The sequence below is a fragment of the Lathamus discolor genome, chromosome 3, assembly GCF_037157495.1.
Source record: "Lathamus discolor isolate bLatDis1 chromosome 3, bLatDis1.hap1, whole genome shotgun sequence".
NCBI lineage: Eukaryota > Metazoa > Chordata > Aves > Psittaciformes > Psittacidae > Lathamus > Lathamus discolor.
In genome coordinates, this window is record NC_088886.1 from 72,099,995 (window position 1) to 72,118,500 (window position 18,506).

The window sequence follows — 18,506 nt, forward strand, 5'->3', positions numbered from 1 at the left end:
AATGTGAACTGCAACACTGGATTTTGTTAAGTGAAGGCATTCCTTCTCTCTGGAGTGTAGGCAAAACATTCAGCACATTTATATGAGAGCAACACACCACAGGCCAGAGCTTGATTTCAATTTTAACATGCAAGCAGTGATCTGCGTTTCAGTTAGCTTGTGGGACTGGATTAGTTGTCATGCAGGCTTTACACATCTCGGTAAGGCTTTGGGGCTTGAGGCTACAGCCATTCTGGAAACCCTGGGAGTACAGGGTGTGACATTTCATAGCTGACACTCTCCTGTTGGGCAAAAATCCACTGCTGGGTTGAATGCTCTCTTTAAGATTATGTATTTAAAGGGTTTAAAGTCAAGGAAAGCTACCAATACAGCTGTATGCTTTTGAAGACCTGAGCAAATTCCTTTCTATGGTGCTGCACTGTGCTGCATAGATTTACCACCTTGTTTCCATAGATAGTTGAGCTTTCCAGCACTGTGCTGCAACACAACCATAGGCATGCCGTTGTTCTCCCTGAAGTTAAGTTTCTTTATGGTAAAGAGCATTAATAGCACTGCTGGAAAGCATCACTGGGCTAAGAGGGTAAATATGCACAGTCTGTAGACTATAGTGCTTTGTGTCTTATGAATTACCTTTGGTGCACGATATTAAAGCCTCACATGGGGATCTGCAAGTGCAGACTATCTCTGCTCATGAGCTTTGGCATTGCCAGGTATGCTGTAATAGTGATCAGCTCTACATATCTGACACATTTCTATTGATGCAGTTCTGCTAGTGCCTAAAATCCTGGTGATATCATCAGTTCCTAAAAATACAAGATCTTCAAGGGCATTTGGGTGACCAGCCCCCTTTGATGCAGTGAGGCCTAAGGGCTGAAATCCCTTGAATCTTCCTGCAGAGCACAGCTTAAGCTTCTAGGTGTATGGTAACACTGATGCACACTAACAAAGCAGGCAGATACAGTGCTCACCACTAAGTAGCCTAAACTGCCTGCTTATAGGAGCTGCTTTGATAAGGCAACAGCACAAATATCTCCTGCCTTGCACAAAGGGCTTGAAAGGGGTCTGAAGGCAGTGTGGCTGCAGCCTGGCTTTGCAGAGCAAGGATGAGGATGAGGCAGGCCTGTGTGTGCTCAGCTCTGCATATTTGTAAATCAGCCTGTGGAAGAATCCCCAGAGCCCCAGCCACAATCAGTATTCAGTGGGCTGAAACTAATCCAGTGCTCTCGGCAACCTGATATTTTCCAGTGAATCCCTGCCAGTAAATTTTGTTAAGTCCCAAGGCTGGGGAACAGAGGAATCTCTCAAGTCAGGCGTTTGGTGGGTCCCTGGCTTGACTCGACATTAGAAAGACTAGATTTACAGGGCACAGTGAAGTGGTCTGACTTCAAGGCTAACAGAAACCCCAAAGGGGTATTCTTCATTCACAACCTTTGTTTAGGCACTTTCTGCCGACAGCCCTGACTGTTAAATCTCAGCCTGTGCAAACTGGTTTTGTGGGAATTCATTTGCAAGACTCCCAAAAGCTTCAGGAGGACTGAGACCCCACCTGCATTTGGTTTCCCCCTAAGAAAAGACAAGCCACACTTGTAGGAGCAGGTTCAGACCTGGCATTGTTGCTTCTGCATAGTTCTAAGAAAATGTTTAAGAACTGTCATCCTGATAACATCCTTTTAATATCATTTTGCAGGTACTTTTTATGATCCCTATTGGACTGTCAATAGGAGTTATTTCATCCTTCCAGATACCAGCTTTCTGCAACAACAGTAACTTACTGGCAGTATTTCTGCTGCTCTTACTGTTTGGGTGAGTGTGGAGCATAGTTACTTTGATACCATTGCACAGAGTGAGGAACTGAATGTTGCAGGCTGCTGCAATTTGAGATCCAATGGAGGAATATATGGGCTTTTTTCTTCAGTGTGCACTTCACACATGGTGACTAGTTGCTCCTTTCAGGAGCAGTGAGCTAAACTACTGTTGTCATGCCTGCTTTATTCAAAGCAAACTCTAGGGGAAGGTATGTAAATATACAGGGTCACAGTGACAGGCCAAGCTGTAAGCAGATGCTTACTGAACTCTTGCAAAGTTCAAAATAATAGAAGCATTTCAAAATCAGAGAGAGGAAATCAAATCAACACCACAATTCGGGGAAACCTGACAAAGCTGTCTCCCTGGCTTTGAGTCCTCCAGGCACAGTCTGCTTTCAGTCAGAGCTCCATGTTCAAGTATCTATCATAAACTTCTCCATATTCTAACAGATACAAAGCCATTTGTCCTTCTTTAAGTTCCTTATGTAAGTTATGTAGGTTAGTCATGTGCTAGAACAGAACTATTACACTGTCTGATGTCTTTAGTTATTTGCTTTCAATTACTGTAGTATTCTCTGCACTGTTCGCAATTTATAGATACTCAACGTTCTCATGGATGTACCTGCTGGCTGGGTTTTTCAAAGAAACAGGCATGGCCTTTATCGTTTATGTCTGCGTCAACTTGTTCTTTGGCATCAACACCATTATTACTCACTCAGTTGTATTTCTGATCTCCCAGGAAAAGGCCATGGACCAGGTAGGAGCCATACTAATACTCAACCCTTGGTAAAGCAAGAGGAGGCTCTTGTTGAGTTTGGTGGCTTTGATCACGTCCGTAGTATCTAGTTGGTTTCCAGGTATCTGAGGTAGACCAAAGAGAGGATACTAGTTGCAGGACTTAATGGTGCTCCCTAAAGACAGGACATGTCTCAAATATGAATCTTGCTTGTTTGTAAATCTGCACTCCTTGCAAAGGAGATGATGGTGGCAGAGGGAAGAATACAGAAAGAGAGGTAGAAAACTGCCTGTGCAGAGAAGAGCAGGAGGTGCATGTAAATGTTTGATAACCAGAGAATAACTTGGGTTGGAAGTGACCTTAAAGCTCATCCAGTTCCAACCCCCTGCCACAGGCAGGGACACCTTCCACTAGAGCAGGGTGCTCCAAGCCCCGGTGTCCAACCTGGCCTTGAACACTGCCAGGGATGGGGCAGCCACAGCTTCTCTGGGCACCCTGTGCCAGCGCCTCAGCACCCTCACAGGGAAGAACTTCTTGCAGCACGAACTGTGGAGAGTGACCAGATGTCATGGCCCTGAGTTTGAAGTGCTGCATTAAGCCTACCACTAGCTGTCTGTCATCTAGATCTGTAATGCAATCATCTTCTCCCTGCAAGGATGACAAATGACTCGGAGGCAGTGATGATTCCCTTAAGTAAAGCCTTCTTTTAAACTGAGATATCCATGGGAATCACTGTGATACAATGTACACCTTACATTTAGAGTTCTTTTATGAAGGGCCTTCACTTCTTAAAACAGTAACTGGGTTGATTTTCCTCTCTAGCTGGACAGTGCTTCTTTAGCAACCTTCTGGGTTTCAGGGATGTGCAATTTGATCTTCTTTTAGCCCTCTGTGCCTCAGTGGCAGGGAGTCAGTTTCTTTCCGTGCTAATTCACTGCCTCTCCTCTTTGCTGTGTGAGCTAATGCTTTCTTCTGCTAGAAATGCACCAAATCTGTATGTGCAAGGGTTCATAAGTGTGAGGCTGTGCACTGGGCTGTTTTGCCATTAATCAGCTAGAAAAGCCCTTCTATGTCTATGAAAGACAAATCTTGTGTTTTATGGAGATGCTTGTCCAAGGGAAGCAGCTAGGACAGTGCTCCAGGGGAGCAGGCTGCTACGGCAGCTGTGTAGTTTAAGGAGGCACAATGCAGCTCAGTGGCAGGATTCATCTCCGGTTAATGGGTGGATATGGGGCTGCTGGTAATGGGTGAGCAGCTGGAGCAGCAGTGAGGGAGTCTGCAGGGAACTGGCTGTTGTTTACTATGGGTGATCACAACCTCAGAGCTTCCTGTTGACTTTTCTGACCTTGTGCCTGTGAAATGAGCTGTCTCCAGAGCTCTTTGCTCTCAATTTATCTCAGCTCTGAGACACAAGCAAATCCCAATGTAATTGTTACACTTCAATCCCACGGTAAAACCTATGAGTTTATTCCAAGAATAAAAGCAGTGACTGACTGTGCTGCTTTTTGTTGTTGTTTTCAGGGCTTGCATGATCTTGCTGAAAACTTGAGGCATGTGTTCCTGCTGTTCCCACAATTTTGCTTCGGCTATGGCTTGATTGAACTGTCGCAGGATCAGGCACTGCTGGGCTTCTTAAAAGCCTATGGAGTAGACTACCCTGACAAAACCTTTGAGCTGGACAAGACCACATCCAAGCTGTTTGCCATGTTTATCCAGGGCACTCTGTTTTTTGCCATTCGTCTTACAGTCCATGACAGGATGATTCAGAGGCTCTGGAACAACATACTAGAGTAAGTAACATCTGGAGTCTTGAAATGAAAACAGACCAAGCCGGCACTCAGTGGTTTAATTCTGGGCTCTCACACCATCATTGTCAATTACAAAGCCCATAAATTTCCAAGACACTTTGCAAACATGGAGCAAGTTTTCTCTGGCAGCAGTCCCAGCACCTACCAGTAATTAGTGTATTAACTAATAGAAGTGTAGGTTACTGGAGTCTCTTGGTAGTCCTTCCTGTCTTAGACTACGGCCCTTGCTTCAGGGCTCTGGGTTTGGTGGGCAGATGTTCTGATGGGGAAGAGAGGCAAACATTTGGTACATCCCTGGCTTGACTCAACATTAGGCACTTTCTACCCACAGTCCTGAATGTTGAGGCTTAGCCTGTTCTAAGTGGCTTTGTGGGAATTTCTTTGCAAGATTTCCAAAAGCCTCAAGAGGACTGAGACCACCTCCTGCATTTGGTTTCCCTTAGGAAAGCCAAGCTGCACTTGTGGGAGCAGATTCAGACCTGGAGTTGTGTAGGAACAGTCAGTCCATTGACAACCAGCTCTCTTAGAACCTCCCTGTCCCCTCTGGCTTGGGTGCACACAGGCAGGAGTGTCACCTGCATTGAGTGTGTCCACAAGCTAGGGCCTGCTCCATCCAGAGTATTTGCTGAGAAAGAGAAAAAAAGTGCGATGAAAATGAATTCTAGTGGTTTTAATTCCCTCAGTGGAGCAAATACCAAGAGAGAACAGAAACTGTCTGCATGTCTGAGTATTATTTTACATGCTCTAGGATCTCACAGGACCTTAGTATCTATCCCAATCACATAGGCCCACTGCTGTCTGCTTGCAGAGGGTAAGGTTGCCTCTCTTCCCTTGCCATAGGTTGCTGTTTGACAGAGTACATGGCAAAGCATCGCTTCTGTCACCTGCAGCCGAAGAGGACGGGGATGTCCAGGCAGAGAGGAACCGGGTGGAGTCTGGCAAAGCTGACTTTGATGTGGTGCAGCTCCAGAACCTCACAAAGATCTACCACCTTCCTCACAAGCGCATCACGGCTGTGAAAAACATCAGCCTTGGCATTCCTGCTGGGGAGGTAAGCAAGGGGAAAAGGCTGCTGGCATCTTCCACCCTGGGGAGGGAAACTGGAACACGGTTTGTTCTGCTCTGACCTCTTCCTTCTTCATGTATTCTTGGGGTTACGGTAGTGCTGAAAGGCTTCTGGTGGATTTGGGACACGAGTAACAGTATGAATGCCCTAGAAAGACAAAAAGTGGGTGGGACAGTGATAGAGCTGCATTCAGATCAAAGCGTCTGCTTGCTGTTTGTACAGCACCTAACACAGCCTGGGGCATCACTGGGGATTAGCATATGGTAAATGAGGGCAGCAGAATTTGTCCAGGTGCAATTATTCATCTAAACTGCATGTGAGACAGTGAGTCAGGGTTAGCTGCTTGTATTTTCCCATCAGGGAAAGACAAATCACTTCATCTGAACACCCATTTCCATGAATCAGGACTTAAAACTAACTCTAAGGAAAAAACATTCTTTGGCCATGTCAGTGCAGTTCTGACTCATGAGAAAAGAAGGAAGCACACAGAGCACTTCTGAGATCCAGAGGAAAGTGGAGACCAGGTTCTACCTCAGGCTGTTGTTGGGAAGCTTGGAATTAATCCTTGGTACCTGATTTCTTTTAATTACCTGGATCCCACTGAGATGGAAGGACACAGGATGCTGGGCAGGAGGACAGCTGTGGAGACCTTGGTGCTCATCTTTCTGGCAGAGGATTTTTTCCTTCTTGCAAAAGTCACCCTGATGCTGGTGGGGTTTAGGGTGCCAATCCCCATGTGTCAATCAGAGGCTGTGGCCCTGCACTGCAGACTGTGCACAGATACTGTCCCTGCATGGACCCCAAGGTGGGGAAGAGCCTCGGATTGATGCTGTACATCTGCAGTGAGCCCAGCACATGAGGGTCTTCGTATCATCTTGTCTGTACTAATGACATGAAAATAACAGTAATTATCAGCACAATGGTGATTGCTTATAGAATCATAGAATATTTAGGGTTGGAAAGGACCAACACACAACTGTATATCTCCAACCTTAGCAATAAAACGTAGATTTTCACATGAGAAACTGAACTGCACTACAGTAAGCCAGTTCTTAATCTTATTAATGTAGTGCATTAGGGAGATTATTTGACAAAAATCTTGTGTTGCATTAAGGTTTTATGAATGACAGGACAAACCTCACTTACCTCATTCCTATGAATAGCTCTGTTCCTGTCAATGGGAGGCTTTGCGCAAGTGAGATGATGAGGATTTGGCCTGTCGGATGAGCTTGCTGCAGAAATGTACCTTGCAGTGAAAGGAATGACTCTCTTAGAGATACATCTGTGATTCTTCACCATATTAAACAATTGGTCCTAATGTAAGCTGCAGTATATTGCACCACAACCAACCTCAATTATAACGTTCATGCGCTCTGGGTACCTCTACCTTTCCTACAGTTCATCTTGCTCAAGGGTCCGGGTAAAGAGAGAAGATGCACTGAGCACTCATCTCGGAGCAGTATATCTGCATTATAAATACAGTGTGGTTTCATTTCTACTTTTCTCTCCCTCATCCCAGTGCTTTGGCTTGCTTGGTGTGAATGGAGCTGGCAAGACAACCATCTTTAAGATGCTGACAGGTGATATTGGAGCATCCAGCGGAAGGTTGCGGGTCCAGGATCATTCTGGGTATGGAGGATGTGGTTCCTGGGGAAGGCGTGTGATCCAATTTTTAAGGCTGGATGGCAAAAGAAAAGAAATGTAAAAGTCTGAAACAGAGCATTCAAAACAGAGCACAAATAAATAATGCAGGGAATTTCATCCTTTGAAGATGGTGTGGTTGCTTCCCTTGGGGTCTGCATTTGGCTGTGTTACACCTCTGCTGTTCTCAGTGGTGTTTCTTCCACTTCATTCCATTGCAAATGGGATCAGACTCAGATCCTCAGCTGAGTGTGATCCCACTTCTACTGGTCTCCAGATACTAGCTCAGGACTTCATCTCAAAATGCTCTTCAACAGGTGTAGAATTGGTGGTAGCTGTGCCATCTGAAGTGCTGGTAGTGGAGAGCAGTGTATTAGACATCATGTCTAACAGACATCACAAGTCTAATTCTTCCTTTGTGGAACTGAGGGCCTAAAAGTTGAAGGTCTGCAAATTCATAGCATTTTCCCTCAAGGGCTGGAGAAGGGAGTAGGAAGCAGAATAAAGGGTTTTTCTCTCTCCTGTCTGATTCTAGAGTGCATTGGCAATTCAGTGTGTTTAAAATGATTTGCCAACTTCCTTACACAGGTCCTTGAATGACATTAGTGAGGCACACTGGTCACTCTTTGGCTACTGTCCTCAAGAAGATGCCTTGGATGACTTGCTGACTGTAGAAGAACACATGTATTACTATGCTAGGCTCCATGGCATCCCAGAGAGAGATATCAAAGGAGTGAGTAACACTGGGGATTGACTTACAGCATTTTCCAGTTATTGAGAGCTTTTACATTGATTTAATTAGTCTTTCAATAAATAGATACGAATGTGGTAATTTATGCCTGGACATTGGTGTGAAAGCAGTACTCTTGCTCCCATAGGTTGTACTCCAGCTTCTCCACCGGCTGAATCTGATGCCCTACAAAGACAGAGTCACCTCTATGTGCAGTTATGGCACCAACAGAAAATTATCAACTGCTCTGGCTCTCATTGGGAATCCATCAATTTTGCTGCTGGTGAGAAATGGGGTCTTGTTGGAGGAAGGATGAGCAGATCTTTGGGCAGGCAGGGCTAGACTTTTGACAGTCTAGCAAAACCTCCATGGGCACAGATGCTGCGAGGGCTGGAGCAGCTCTGCTCTGGAGCCAGGCTGACAGAGCTGGGCTGCGTCAGTCTGCAGATGAGAAGGCTCCTGAAGGGGAGACCTCAGAGCAGCTCCAGTGCCTAAAGGGGCTACAAGAAACCTGGAGAGGGGCTTTGGACAAGGGCCTGTAGGGACAGGCCAAGGGGAATGGCTTTAACCTGCCAGAACAGGGGAGACTGAGATGAGCTCTTAGGCAGAAGCTCTTCCCTGTGAGGGTGCTGAGGCGCTGGCACAGGGTGCCAAGAGAAGCTGTGGCTGCTCCATCCTTGGCAGTGTTCCAGGCCAGGTTGGACACAGGGGCTTGGAGCACCCTGCTCTAGTGGAAGGTGTCCCTGCCCATGGCAGGGGGTTGGAACTGGATAAGCTCTAAGGTCCCTTCCAACCCAAACCATTCTATGATTCTGTCTCAGTCAAATACATAATGCAATTGAAGGTAATCCTTCTCCCAGATCTGTACCAGTGTACTAGCAAACATTATAGTAATGATGAACCTCAGAAGACCACAAGTGTTAGGAAGATCAGATTTTGAGTGCAAATTTACATTCAGCACTGTCTTTCCCAATAGGATGAACCAAGCTCTGGAATGGATCCAAATGCTAAACGCCACCTTTGGAAAATCATCAGTGAGGAAGTGCAGAATAAATGCTCTGTAATACTCACATCCCACAGGTAGGGCTGGTTTGGCTCTGCCTCCAGTTTCAGTATCTGCAGAAGGTATAGAGAGACCCCTCCTTCATGCTCCCCACTGATTTCAGGGCATCAAGATCTTACAGGTTTGATGTGGCTAAATGTGGGTGCCCACAGAGACCCACAACACTTTAGTGGGTAATGTTCTCTGATTACTAAAATAACTGGGTTTTATACCTTCTCAATAACTGATTAGAATTTCTTGGTTGTTTTTCCAGCATGGAAGAATGTGAAGCCCTCTGTACCAGGCTGGCTATTATGGTGAATGGCAGTTTTCAGTGCATTGGCTCTCTGCAGCATATCAAGAGCAGGTCAGTAAAATGCACCTATTTCACTTGCACTGAACAGCAAACAGTTACTGGGTGCCAGCTTTGAGGGCTCAGAACATGAGCCCTCTGTTAACAGGGCATCAGAATAACATCATTTTCTGGTTAAAGTTTCTTACTACACCATAGAAATTCTGTGTTAACTAACGCACTTTCTACTAACTCACAGCTTTTCTTCCCAGAGACATGCTCCCCAAAGTAATCTGTTCACTCCTGAAAATGTGAAATGCATGTTAAGGTTGAGCTTCAATTTTATTAGTTATCACAATAGCTCGGCTTCTTACTAAGTTTCTCTCCAGGTTAACAACCCTGGCCCCATTCAGGCTGCACTCGGCCTGGATTTGATTTCCCTAAGGAGGCTGTGCAGCACTCTCAAAGGATTTCCTGTTTCTCTTTTCTACTGTGTTAATTGTGATTTTCTCTTTCCCCTAGGTTTGGAAGAGGATTCACTGTGAAGATGCACTTAAATAGCAACACAGTTTGCACTGAGATGTTGACAGATTTCATGAAGTCGCACTTTCCAAATACCTACCTGAAGGTAAACAGGACAAATGCTCTTAGGAGAGGTCATCTCCATCCCTTAAAATTAACCAAGACCACCTTGCAAGATAGTAATCTTGTAATATATTGTGCACATAGATCCATGCTCTCAGAGAGTAAGACATTCATACACACACACTTGCCAGTGCTATCAGAAGCATTGTCCAAGGGCTGGAGCACCCAAGTTCCTTGGTGGCTTAAATAACTTGAACCATACAGCTGCAGTGATCCTATAAAGCAGCTCTGCCTCAGGAATGGTCTCACTGAAGCCTGGTCTGCATGGAGACCCACTTCATATTCAGTGGGTAATGAGATGGTTGAGTGCTGCCAGTAACTGGGTACCTGTAAAACCAGAGTAACCAAATCACAAATCCCAACCATTGCCTGTAACCCAGACTTCTAGCTGAAAAATGCTATGGCTACCCTCAGGCTTCCAGCACTGGGGCTTAGTTATCATCTTCAGGCCACAAACACAACAAAAACTCCCAATGAAGAAACACTGGTCGATACTGGGCAACAATATTCCTCAACTTTGGGAGCCAGAAGGAGAGAACATACCCTCTGCCCCTTCATTCTCCCATGGTTAGCTCCTCTTTGCTCATATCAGCCAGCCAGCCAGCAGATCTGTTTGGCTGCAACCTCTTAATTTCACTCCACCATTCCTGTTCCCACAGGATCGGCATTTCAACATGGTGGAGTATCATGTTCCGGTCTCTGCAGGAGGGGTAGCTAATATATTTGATCTCCTGGAAGCCAGCAAAGAGGCCTTCAATATCAGGCACTTCTCAGTGAGTCAAACAACATTAGAAGAGGTAAGGAATTAAAGATGTGTGGCCATCCATTTAAAACTGTTAACAGGGGAGCAGACTGATGGTTACACATAATGGACTGCTGCACACAATAGACTGTATTTTGAAAGGGATTTCCATCTATATTGCTCCTGAGGATATTTTATCAGTACGACTGCCTCCAGATACCTGTGCTGGCACTACAAAAACACAAAAAGCTACCTGTAGCATACAGGATCTGTTCTTCCCTCTGCCACTGCTGGTTTCAACAGCCTTGTGGGTGTGGATGAAAGGCAGGGTAAGGACCACTTCTGAGTCCAGTGCTAGGCTTTCCACCGGCCCTGGAAATTTGCTTGATTTCACTCTTTCTTGTATTTGGGTTGTAAATTCATTTAGCATTACTCCAAACAGCTTCATGGTTAAGTTCCTTCCAATTTCTCTTGGAAAAAACATTCCCACTAGCATAAAAATCTTGTAGGAAACAACGGATGCTATAAGGACTATCCAGAATAAATTACCCTATTGAGTATCAGCACCTGATATTTTAGGTCTGCCCCAGAGAGAGGAGCAAAACTGCAGCCCTGTAATCCTACAAATGGTTAAACAGAGATCTTCAGTATTGTTTTAGTAAGGGGCAGTGGCTATGAGAAACAGGCAGGCACAGCACAGGAAGCCCCAGTCATGTTCTGTGAGAGGACAGTTTGGTATATGCAAATGTGATAGCAGGTAGTGTTCTAGTGAGAGTATTTTATGTATTCATTAGATACTGTTCAAGCAAAGACTGCTAGGTGTGATTATACATACCTTTCTATATCATATGCAGTTGTGCTTGCATGGATGTCAATTATATAGAGACAGATGGGTTTATAAAGTAATAATGTAGCTGTATTACACTGTGATCAAAAGGAGCCACCTGACAGGTATTACCTCGCTCGTACTGGTGAAACATGAGCTGCAGGACAAAGAGGTTTTGTGCAGGAATGTCTCCCTTTGCATCCCAGGTGTCTGTTTGGCACCACAGGAGCATGCAGCCATTTCTTTACATTAGCCCGTAAAAGCCTAACATTTGCAATTCTCAAATACAGTGTGAATCCATTCCTGGCCATGCTCTCCATTGGCTCACAGTCCAATGAACAGCCCTTCTTTTTTTATATTCATCGCTATTATAAGTTCTTTGTGCTGTCGCATACTGAATGTTTTCCTTTAAACTTGTAGGTTTTCATCAACTTTGCTAAAGATCAAGCGGATCCTGACAGTGTGGATGCAGGTCCTGATGTGTCAGCGGGCAGCTCTGACTCAAGTAGCCAAAATAGCACCATAAGCTCCATCTACTGAAGGGACCCAACCACAGGGTATCATAGAAGCTGGGGAAAAGACCTGATGACGCCTTCAGTTCTTTCAGCCCTGTTCTCTATGATTCTGGGATGGTGGGGTTAAAAAGTCCCATTTTCTTAAAGTACTACTTCTTTTTGATATGCACTTATTTTGTTACTAGGAACATGGTAGGCATTTAAGATTGGCATTTGGTTACAAATCAGACTGTTCTTTCCACTGGTTCTTTCTCCCTTCTCCCAGTTCCTGTTTTATGATCACTGCAATGCCTGTGAAGAGTTAGTTGACATCACCTGCTGCTCATGGCCATTTTCTTACAGCAGAAATGACTGTGGTGGAGCAGGGAAGCTGTCAGCACTGGGGGGTGTTTGACAATAGAGCAGCCCCCATGACTGCCCTCTCTGAAAGCCCACAATCCACTTGTTGCTCAGCAACAGACTTCCTAGGTGACCATGAGCAAGTTGGTCAGTTTTGACAGGTTCCCCACTGGTAAAACAGGGTTCATGGCCTTGCCCCACCTCACAGGGGTGTTGTGAGGACATAGGTGTTATGTACTGAGTCGCATGTGCAGTTGGTAGGGGCCATCTTTGGTAATGACATAAAGCTTATCTGTATGTGTGGGTTATGTCAATACAAATAGAGTTATTTTAAAAGTCAGCACTTCCAGTGGTTTTATTTTGGTCCTGTAGTTTATTCCAGCTCTGTGTAACTCCTCAAACAAGTGCTGCAGTCCCAGGCAGTTCCTGGCTCTTGGTACCCAATGGCAGATCATGCCACCAACCAGCACCTTTCTCCTTTTGGCTGGTGTCCATGGCTTCTCCATTACAGCAGAAGAATGGCATGAGGAGTGAATATGTTTGCTGAATCCTCTCATATGAAGTTTTCTTCTTAAGACTGTGTTTGCCTGAGCAGAGTAAAAGCAACAGGCATCTCCCTTGCTCAGAAAAGCGTCATCTCCCAGGTGGCTTTGCCTCTCTGACTTCTTTCCAGTGACCTTCCTCCTCACCACCCGAGCGGCGGCTGCCCCTGCAACTCTAGAGCTGTGTTTTCCAACATAACAAGGGATAATCAGGTTCTGCTTCAAGGCTCTGCCTTTGAAGCCTACAAATGAGACCTCTGCCTATCTTTGAGCAGCAGCCGAGTTCAGTGCACCAGCATGCACATCCTGCTTTTTTCCCTCAGAGTCATTAATAGGTAGAATAGTTTAATATTACTCCTTTTTATATGTATCAGCATAAGGCCTCACAGACTGTTTTGGTCAGGCACTGATGTATGTGGTGCTGTTCAAGCACATAATGAACTTAAACTCTTTGAGCTCAATAAACTTACTGCTGCTGGTAAAAAGAGATTGATGCTAAAGCCAGGTTGTACCTGCCTTATAAGACCCAGGAAAGGCCCATGTGGCACTCGGCTTGGTGCTCTCACACACAACTCCAACGACAGGGTTTCTTTATTCTTCCTTACTTTTTTTTCCCTTTTTTTCCTTTCCCTGAAGCTAATTTGAACCAAAGGAAACTTTAGATGAGAGCTGCAATGACACATCTTTCTCACCCTGACCCTCAGAGCAGTTTTACTAGCTCAGTTCTCATTTGATGATGAGGCTTGCTGAGAGAGTCATGCAAGGAAGAGATACTTTAAATATGGAGGCTGTCTGGGATTTTACAACAGGATACTGAAGTTCAGAGTTTAGCTCCTGGAAGGAGGTCGCGCCTTCTCCGTGATCTTGGTGTAAGCTTCTTACTGGAGGCAGGAGGAGTTTTGTTATGGATTGGAGGTATTATCAAGCCTTGAATTATGCCTCAACCTGCTGACTGTAATTAAAACTGGAATTCATCTTCTTTCCAGAACGCATTTGACACCTGCAGTTTATAAGTAACTGAAAAAGCTGCCCAGACATTCATTGTAGCTTCTATTATTATGTCTCCAGCTCTGCAAAAGCTCTTTTCTTTTTTTTTTTCCTCATTTTCATTGCATATCTTATAGAGATCAGAGTATAAAATTACGCTTTTCTCTAATGGAGGGCTTGTGCTCCCTGCAAAGGACTCGGAGCATGAATGCCAATGATTTAAATGCAGCCTTGTAATACCAATCAGAGTATTATTTTATTATGTCGATGGCTTTGCAACTGCCAGCGGAAGATGGATCTTCAGACTCTGTCCAGATGTACTTTCCATTTAATTGAGGGAGACTGATACAAAGCTATTCTTTTGTCCCTTTACAGCCTACTAATCAAAAAAAAAAAAAGAAAAAACCAGGAAGTGATTCATTGGAATACTTCAGTGAGTTGCAGTTTAATTGAGTAAAATAGAGTTTGGGGGGAGGAGAAAAAAAAGGCAAAAAGCATCATTTGAGTTTCCACCCAATTCTGGCATTAACAGAAACATCTGCTCCATGTGAAATGTGTCACGGCCATGATATATGCTCCCCGTTTTCACTTGCAGGTAAAAATAAAACATCTGTTGTTGCAATCAAGTCTTGTAGGTATTGGTCCAAACAAGACAAACTTTACAGACTTAAGGGAATTTAACTGAAACCTGTGGAGAAGCAGATACAACTGTTTAGGGGGTTGAAGCATCTGGCAAGGAGGTTGTATGTAACATCACCAGGGGCTGAATTACCTTTTGTGCCACATTATAAATATCCATACTCCCTGCAGAGACTCAGATTCAACCTGTACCTTTTGGAGGTAGGACACACTGCAGGCTCAACACCAGGGCAAAAAATGTGCAAGCTAATAGTGTCCTGCCTCTGAACACCAGCTCCAGGGTTCATAGAATCACAGACTGGTTTGGATTGGAAGGGACCTTAAAGCTCATCCAGTTCCAACCCCCTGCCACAGGCAGGGACACCTTCCACTAGAGCAGGTTGCTCCAAGCCCCTGTGTCCAACCTGGCCTGGAACACTGCCAAGGATGGGGCAGCCGCAGCTTCTCTGGGCACCCTGTGCCAGCGCCTCAGCACCCTCACAGGGAAGAACTGCTTAAGAGCTCATCTCAGTCTCCCCTGTTCTGGCAGGTTAAAGCCATTCCCCCTTGTCCTGTCCCTACAGGCCCTTGTCCAAAGTCCCTCTCCAGGTTTCTTGTAGCCCCTTTAGGCACTGGAGCTGCTCTAAGGTCTCCTCCTCTTCTGCAGGCTGATGCAGCCCAGCTCTCTCAGCCTGGCTCCAGAGCAGAGCTGCTTCAGCTCTTGCAGCATCTCTGTGGCCTCCTCTGGACTTGCTCCAACAGTTCCATGTCCCTCTTGTGTTGTTGATCCCAGAGCTGGATGCAGGATTACAGAGGGGGTCTCCCCAGAGCACAGTAGATGGGGAGAATCCCCTCCCTCAACCTGCTGCTCATACTGCTGGGGATGCAGCCCAGGACATGGTTGGTTTCTGGACTGCGAGCACATATTCCTCACCCCTTTGTCTCTCATAGAAGGGTTCATTCTGGTTCCAAAGGTGGCCAAATATACATAAGCCCTCACTCAGAAACAACTGGTCTGTCTCAAAAATAATGAGCAGGTTGTACACATCAGGGAAAGGATGGAGGCACTCATTTGCATACGGTGCTTGCGGTGATCTTCACCCTGCTGACGTTCAGGTGTAATAGCAGGTGCCCCCCATTGTCAGCCCTCTCTGAATCCCCTCAGAAATTGTTGCTTTCCATGATTCTGGTTTCCAACAGCAGGCAGCCAACAAGCCTGGTCCTTTCTTTGGTGTGAGCAGTGAGGGAAGATCAATACAAACACTGACCCTGGTGTCCCTGGAAGGCCTGGAGAAGTGCTCTGCATACCATTGCATATCGCCTCTCCAGGAGTGAAAGATGAATACTGCAGTCTGGAGTGGGCGGAAACAAGCTTTTCATCTTGCTTCTTTCATGCAGTCGCACTACAGCTACCCTAATAACCCTTGTTGGAGGCAGCAGGAAGCAGCAGTGCCAGGGCCAGCCCTGCCAGCATGATCATGCTGCCCCTATCTGTTAATTGGAATTGTGTGGGCCTCAGCTGAGCTTCATTGAAAACAACTCTGAAATATCACAGACACAAGGTATACAAAATTGCTAAACAAGTCTGGGGCCAGGGAGTCAAGTAAGAACTTCAGAACTGGTTATGTGGAGTGTGAGACTGATTCAAATCTGTTCTGTACTTGGAGCTGTAGACTTGGAGGAGACGATTCAAATCTCCATCCTGGCTCTCCTTCATTTATCGCTTTATGCTGCTGATGGAAGCATGATGCTTCTCCAGCCTGATCCTTGCTGAGCTCCAGTCTTGATGCAAATGGCCACTGTGGGCTGGCTTCGCAGGGTGAGAAAAGGTCTGGCAGGGGCAGGAAAGCTGTCCAGTGTTAAGCAGTGTTTTCTCTCAGCCCTGACCACTGCCACAAATACAAATCCAAGGTCTAACCAGATTTTTTTTTTTTGTCCTTTCATAAGAGCCACAGGGGTGGTTTTGTTACTGGGTCGGATCAGAAAACGTGGTGCCGGGTCAAATGAACACGTCCAGGTAAACATAACCTAGTAGGCAGTAAAGCAAAGGAGCAGGTGATGCCCACAGACTTGCTGCTTGTCTGGGGTCACTCCTGGGATACAGAAATTGAAGGATGTGACCTTGCCACAGGCTCAGGATAAGGCCCCAGCCTGTCATAAGGGCTTTGGCTTCCTTACATTGCTGCAGCTTCACTGAAGCTTTTTACAAGCCAAGAAAAATGTAAACTCCTGCACTTAATAGGGGAAGGATTTTTTTGTGAGCTGGTGGAAGAAGAAAAATGGTTGTTGGATGGCAACAGCATATAGCATGATTTTACTCTTTTTTTGCAGACAACAGCTGTGATCTTGCATAGCTGTAACAAAATATCAACAGCGTATTAACAGCGAGCACAACAGAGAAGAGAAGCAGTGGGGAATGACAAAAAAAAAAAAAAAAGAATTCATCAGAATTATTATTCCACGACAGTATTTAAATAAAAAAAAAAAATCACTCTAATTAATTTAGTTGTTCAGGGAGAGGGTGGAAATGAGGAAGATGGCACTGAAATAGTAAGAACAACATTAGTAAGGGACACAGCCAGCGTTGACTTACTGTTGGCTCTGCTCCTCATGCAACTCGCATACACAGTGCTGGTAATGAGATGGGCTCTGCAGCGCTAGGGTGCAGCCTGTGCTCAGAGCAGTGTAGGGACACAAGGCTACCCCAAGGGGCATTAATATGGGGCCTGACCCATGTCAGGGAATCATGCAGCACTTAAAAACTGGCACAAGGGCAGAGTCACAGTGGCCACATCTAGCCCATGGTGAAGAAAATGTACAGCTTGTGCTTGCAACATACGGAGCAAAGCTTAAAGCCAAGCACCCTTCCACGGTGCTGGGTTCCTGGACGTGCAGCCCCCACTTTGCTAATGGAGCTAGAAGAGACTTCTGGAAATAGGCCATTCCCAGGGAGAACAATTCTAATGGCCCTGTGATGGGAGATACAAGCTTTAAGGCTCAAAGCAACATGATCTTCTACCCCAGCCTCCCATTTCATGGAGGTTCTTGAATTTTAAGCAGTGGGTCTTTCACTACAGACAAGCATGTTGAGTAGAAATGAAGCATTGCTTACAGACAGCTCAGGTCTTCACTGACCCCAAAGAAAGAAACAAACAAAAGAATGTAACTTCAGCGCATGGTAACACCAGATATAATCCAAGTGAATGCAGGGTAATAATTGAGGTTTTTACCTCCATTAGCAGGTCAAGGTGAACTCTCAGCCCTCTGCTATGTCCTAGTTACTAGCTGAAGGGGTTTTACACAGCCTTTGCTTTAACATGCGCTGGCTGTTTCGCAGCCACTGCCAAACAAATTGAAGCACATCCAGAATGTAATGGGGAAGAGGAAGGAGAATGATATGCTGCTCCATAACCAGACCCAGTTAGGTTATTCCCATGCAAGACAGCAATGAATTTAAGTTAAAATGATACCAACCAGACTGAAATGCAATTAAAGGAGTTCCCCTAGGTTTGCACGTCCAATTAGTAGAGTACCTTTAATTACACCAGTGCACTTTCAAACAGACACATGCTGAGAGGAGCATCGTCACAGAGCTGAAGTCTGTCTGCTGACCCATAACCATGAGGGCTCCAGAGGGTGTTTGCATCACCAAGTGGTGGTCTGCTCCTCTAGTGGGGGAAGAGCTCCTGGGGTGCCCTGAATCACCTTCTCAAGAATCCTTTCTTTGCTGGGTGGCTGCTGCAGGAGCCTGGAGAAGCTCCCAGGCTGAGCTGGGGCCCTTGCCTGAGTTAGGTAACTTAATCCAAAGGGCTGCCTCTTATTTATCTTCAGCCAGCTCTAGGAGCAAGGCAGAGGAGAAACACGGTAACCATTTTCAGCTTTGTAAGAGCACTTTTATCTAACAAATAATTGCTGGAAAGCAATTAAGATCTAGGGGCTTCTGAAAGGTAAGAGATTTTTATACATTTTGTATGTAAGGTTTCCCTCTTGCAGTGACTCAGCATACCCTGCTCCCAGGAACTTTGGAAGCTAAAGTGTTGGAATTGACTTTGATAAGAAAATCATTAAAAAGAAACCAACAATGCAAACATTAAGAAATGCTGGAAACACCAGAGTACTTCTAGGTGCTCTTCGACCATCTTGGGGAGTTATGTGAGGTCAAAATACCTTTC

General features: G+C 45.4%; 1 protein-coding gene across 1 annotated transcript in view; it reads left to right on the forward strand.

The window, feature by feature from the left end:
* Positions 1-12,499, forward strand: part of ABCA12 (ATP binding cassette subfamily A member 12) — an 87,157-nt gene extending 74,658 nt beyond the window's left edge. Inside the window, exons 43-54 of the mRNA XM_065672728.1 lie at positions 1,688-1,803; positions 2,403-2,562; positions 4,063-4,331; positions 5,190-5,400; positions 6,935-7,044; positions 7,645-7,789; positions 7,935-8,069; positions 8,763-8,866; positions 9,103-9,195; positions 9,643-9,748; positions 10,425-10,562; positions 11,754-12,499. Of these exons, the coding sequence (XP_065528800.1) occupies positions 1,688-1,803; positions 2,403-2,562; positions 4,063-4,331; positions 5,190-5,400; positions 6,935-7,044; positions 7,645-7,789; positions 7,935-8,069; positions 8,763-8,866; positions 9,103-9,195; positions 9,643-9,748; positions 10,425-10,562; positions 11,754-11,873 (1,707 nt within the window). The 3' untranslated portion in view covers positions 11,874-12,499. The remainder of the gene's footprint in view (positions 1-1,687; positions 1,804-2,402; positions 2,563-4,062; positions 4,332-5,189; positions 5,401-6,934; positions 7,045-7,644; positions 7,790-7,934; positions 8,070-8,762; positions 8,867-9,102; positions 9,196-9,642; positions 9,749-10,424; positions 10,563-11,753) is intronic.
* The last annotated feature ends 6,007 nt before the right edge of the window (positions 12,500-18,506 follow it).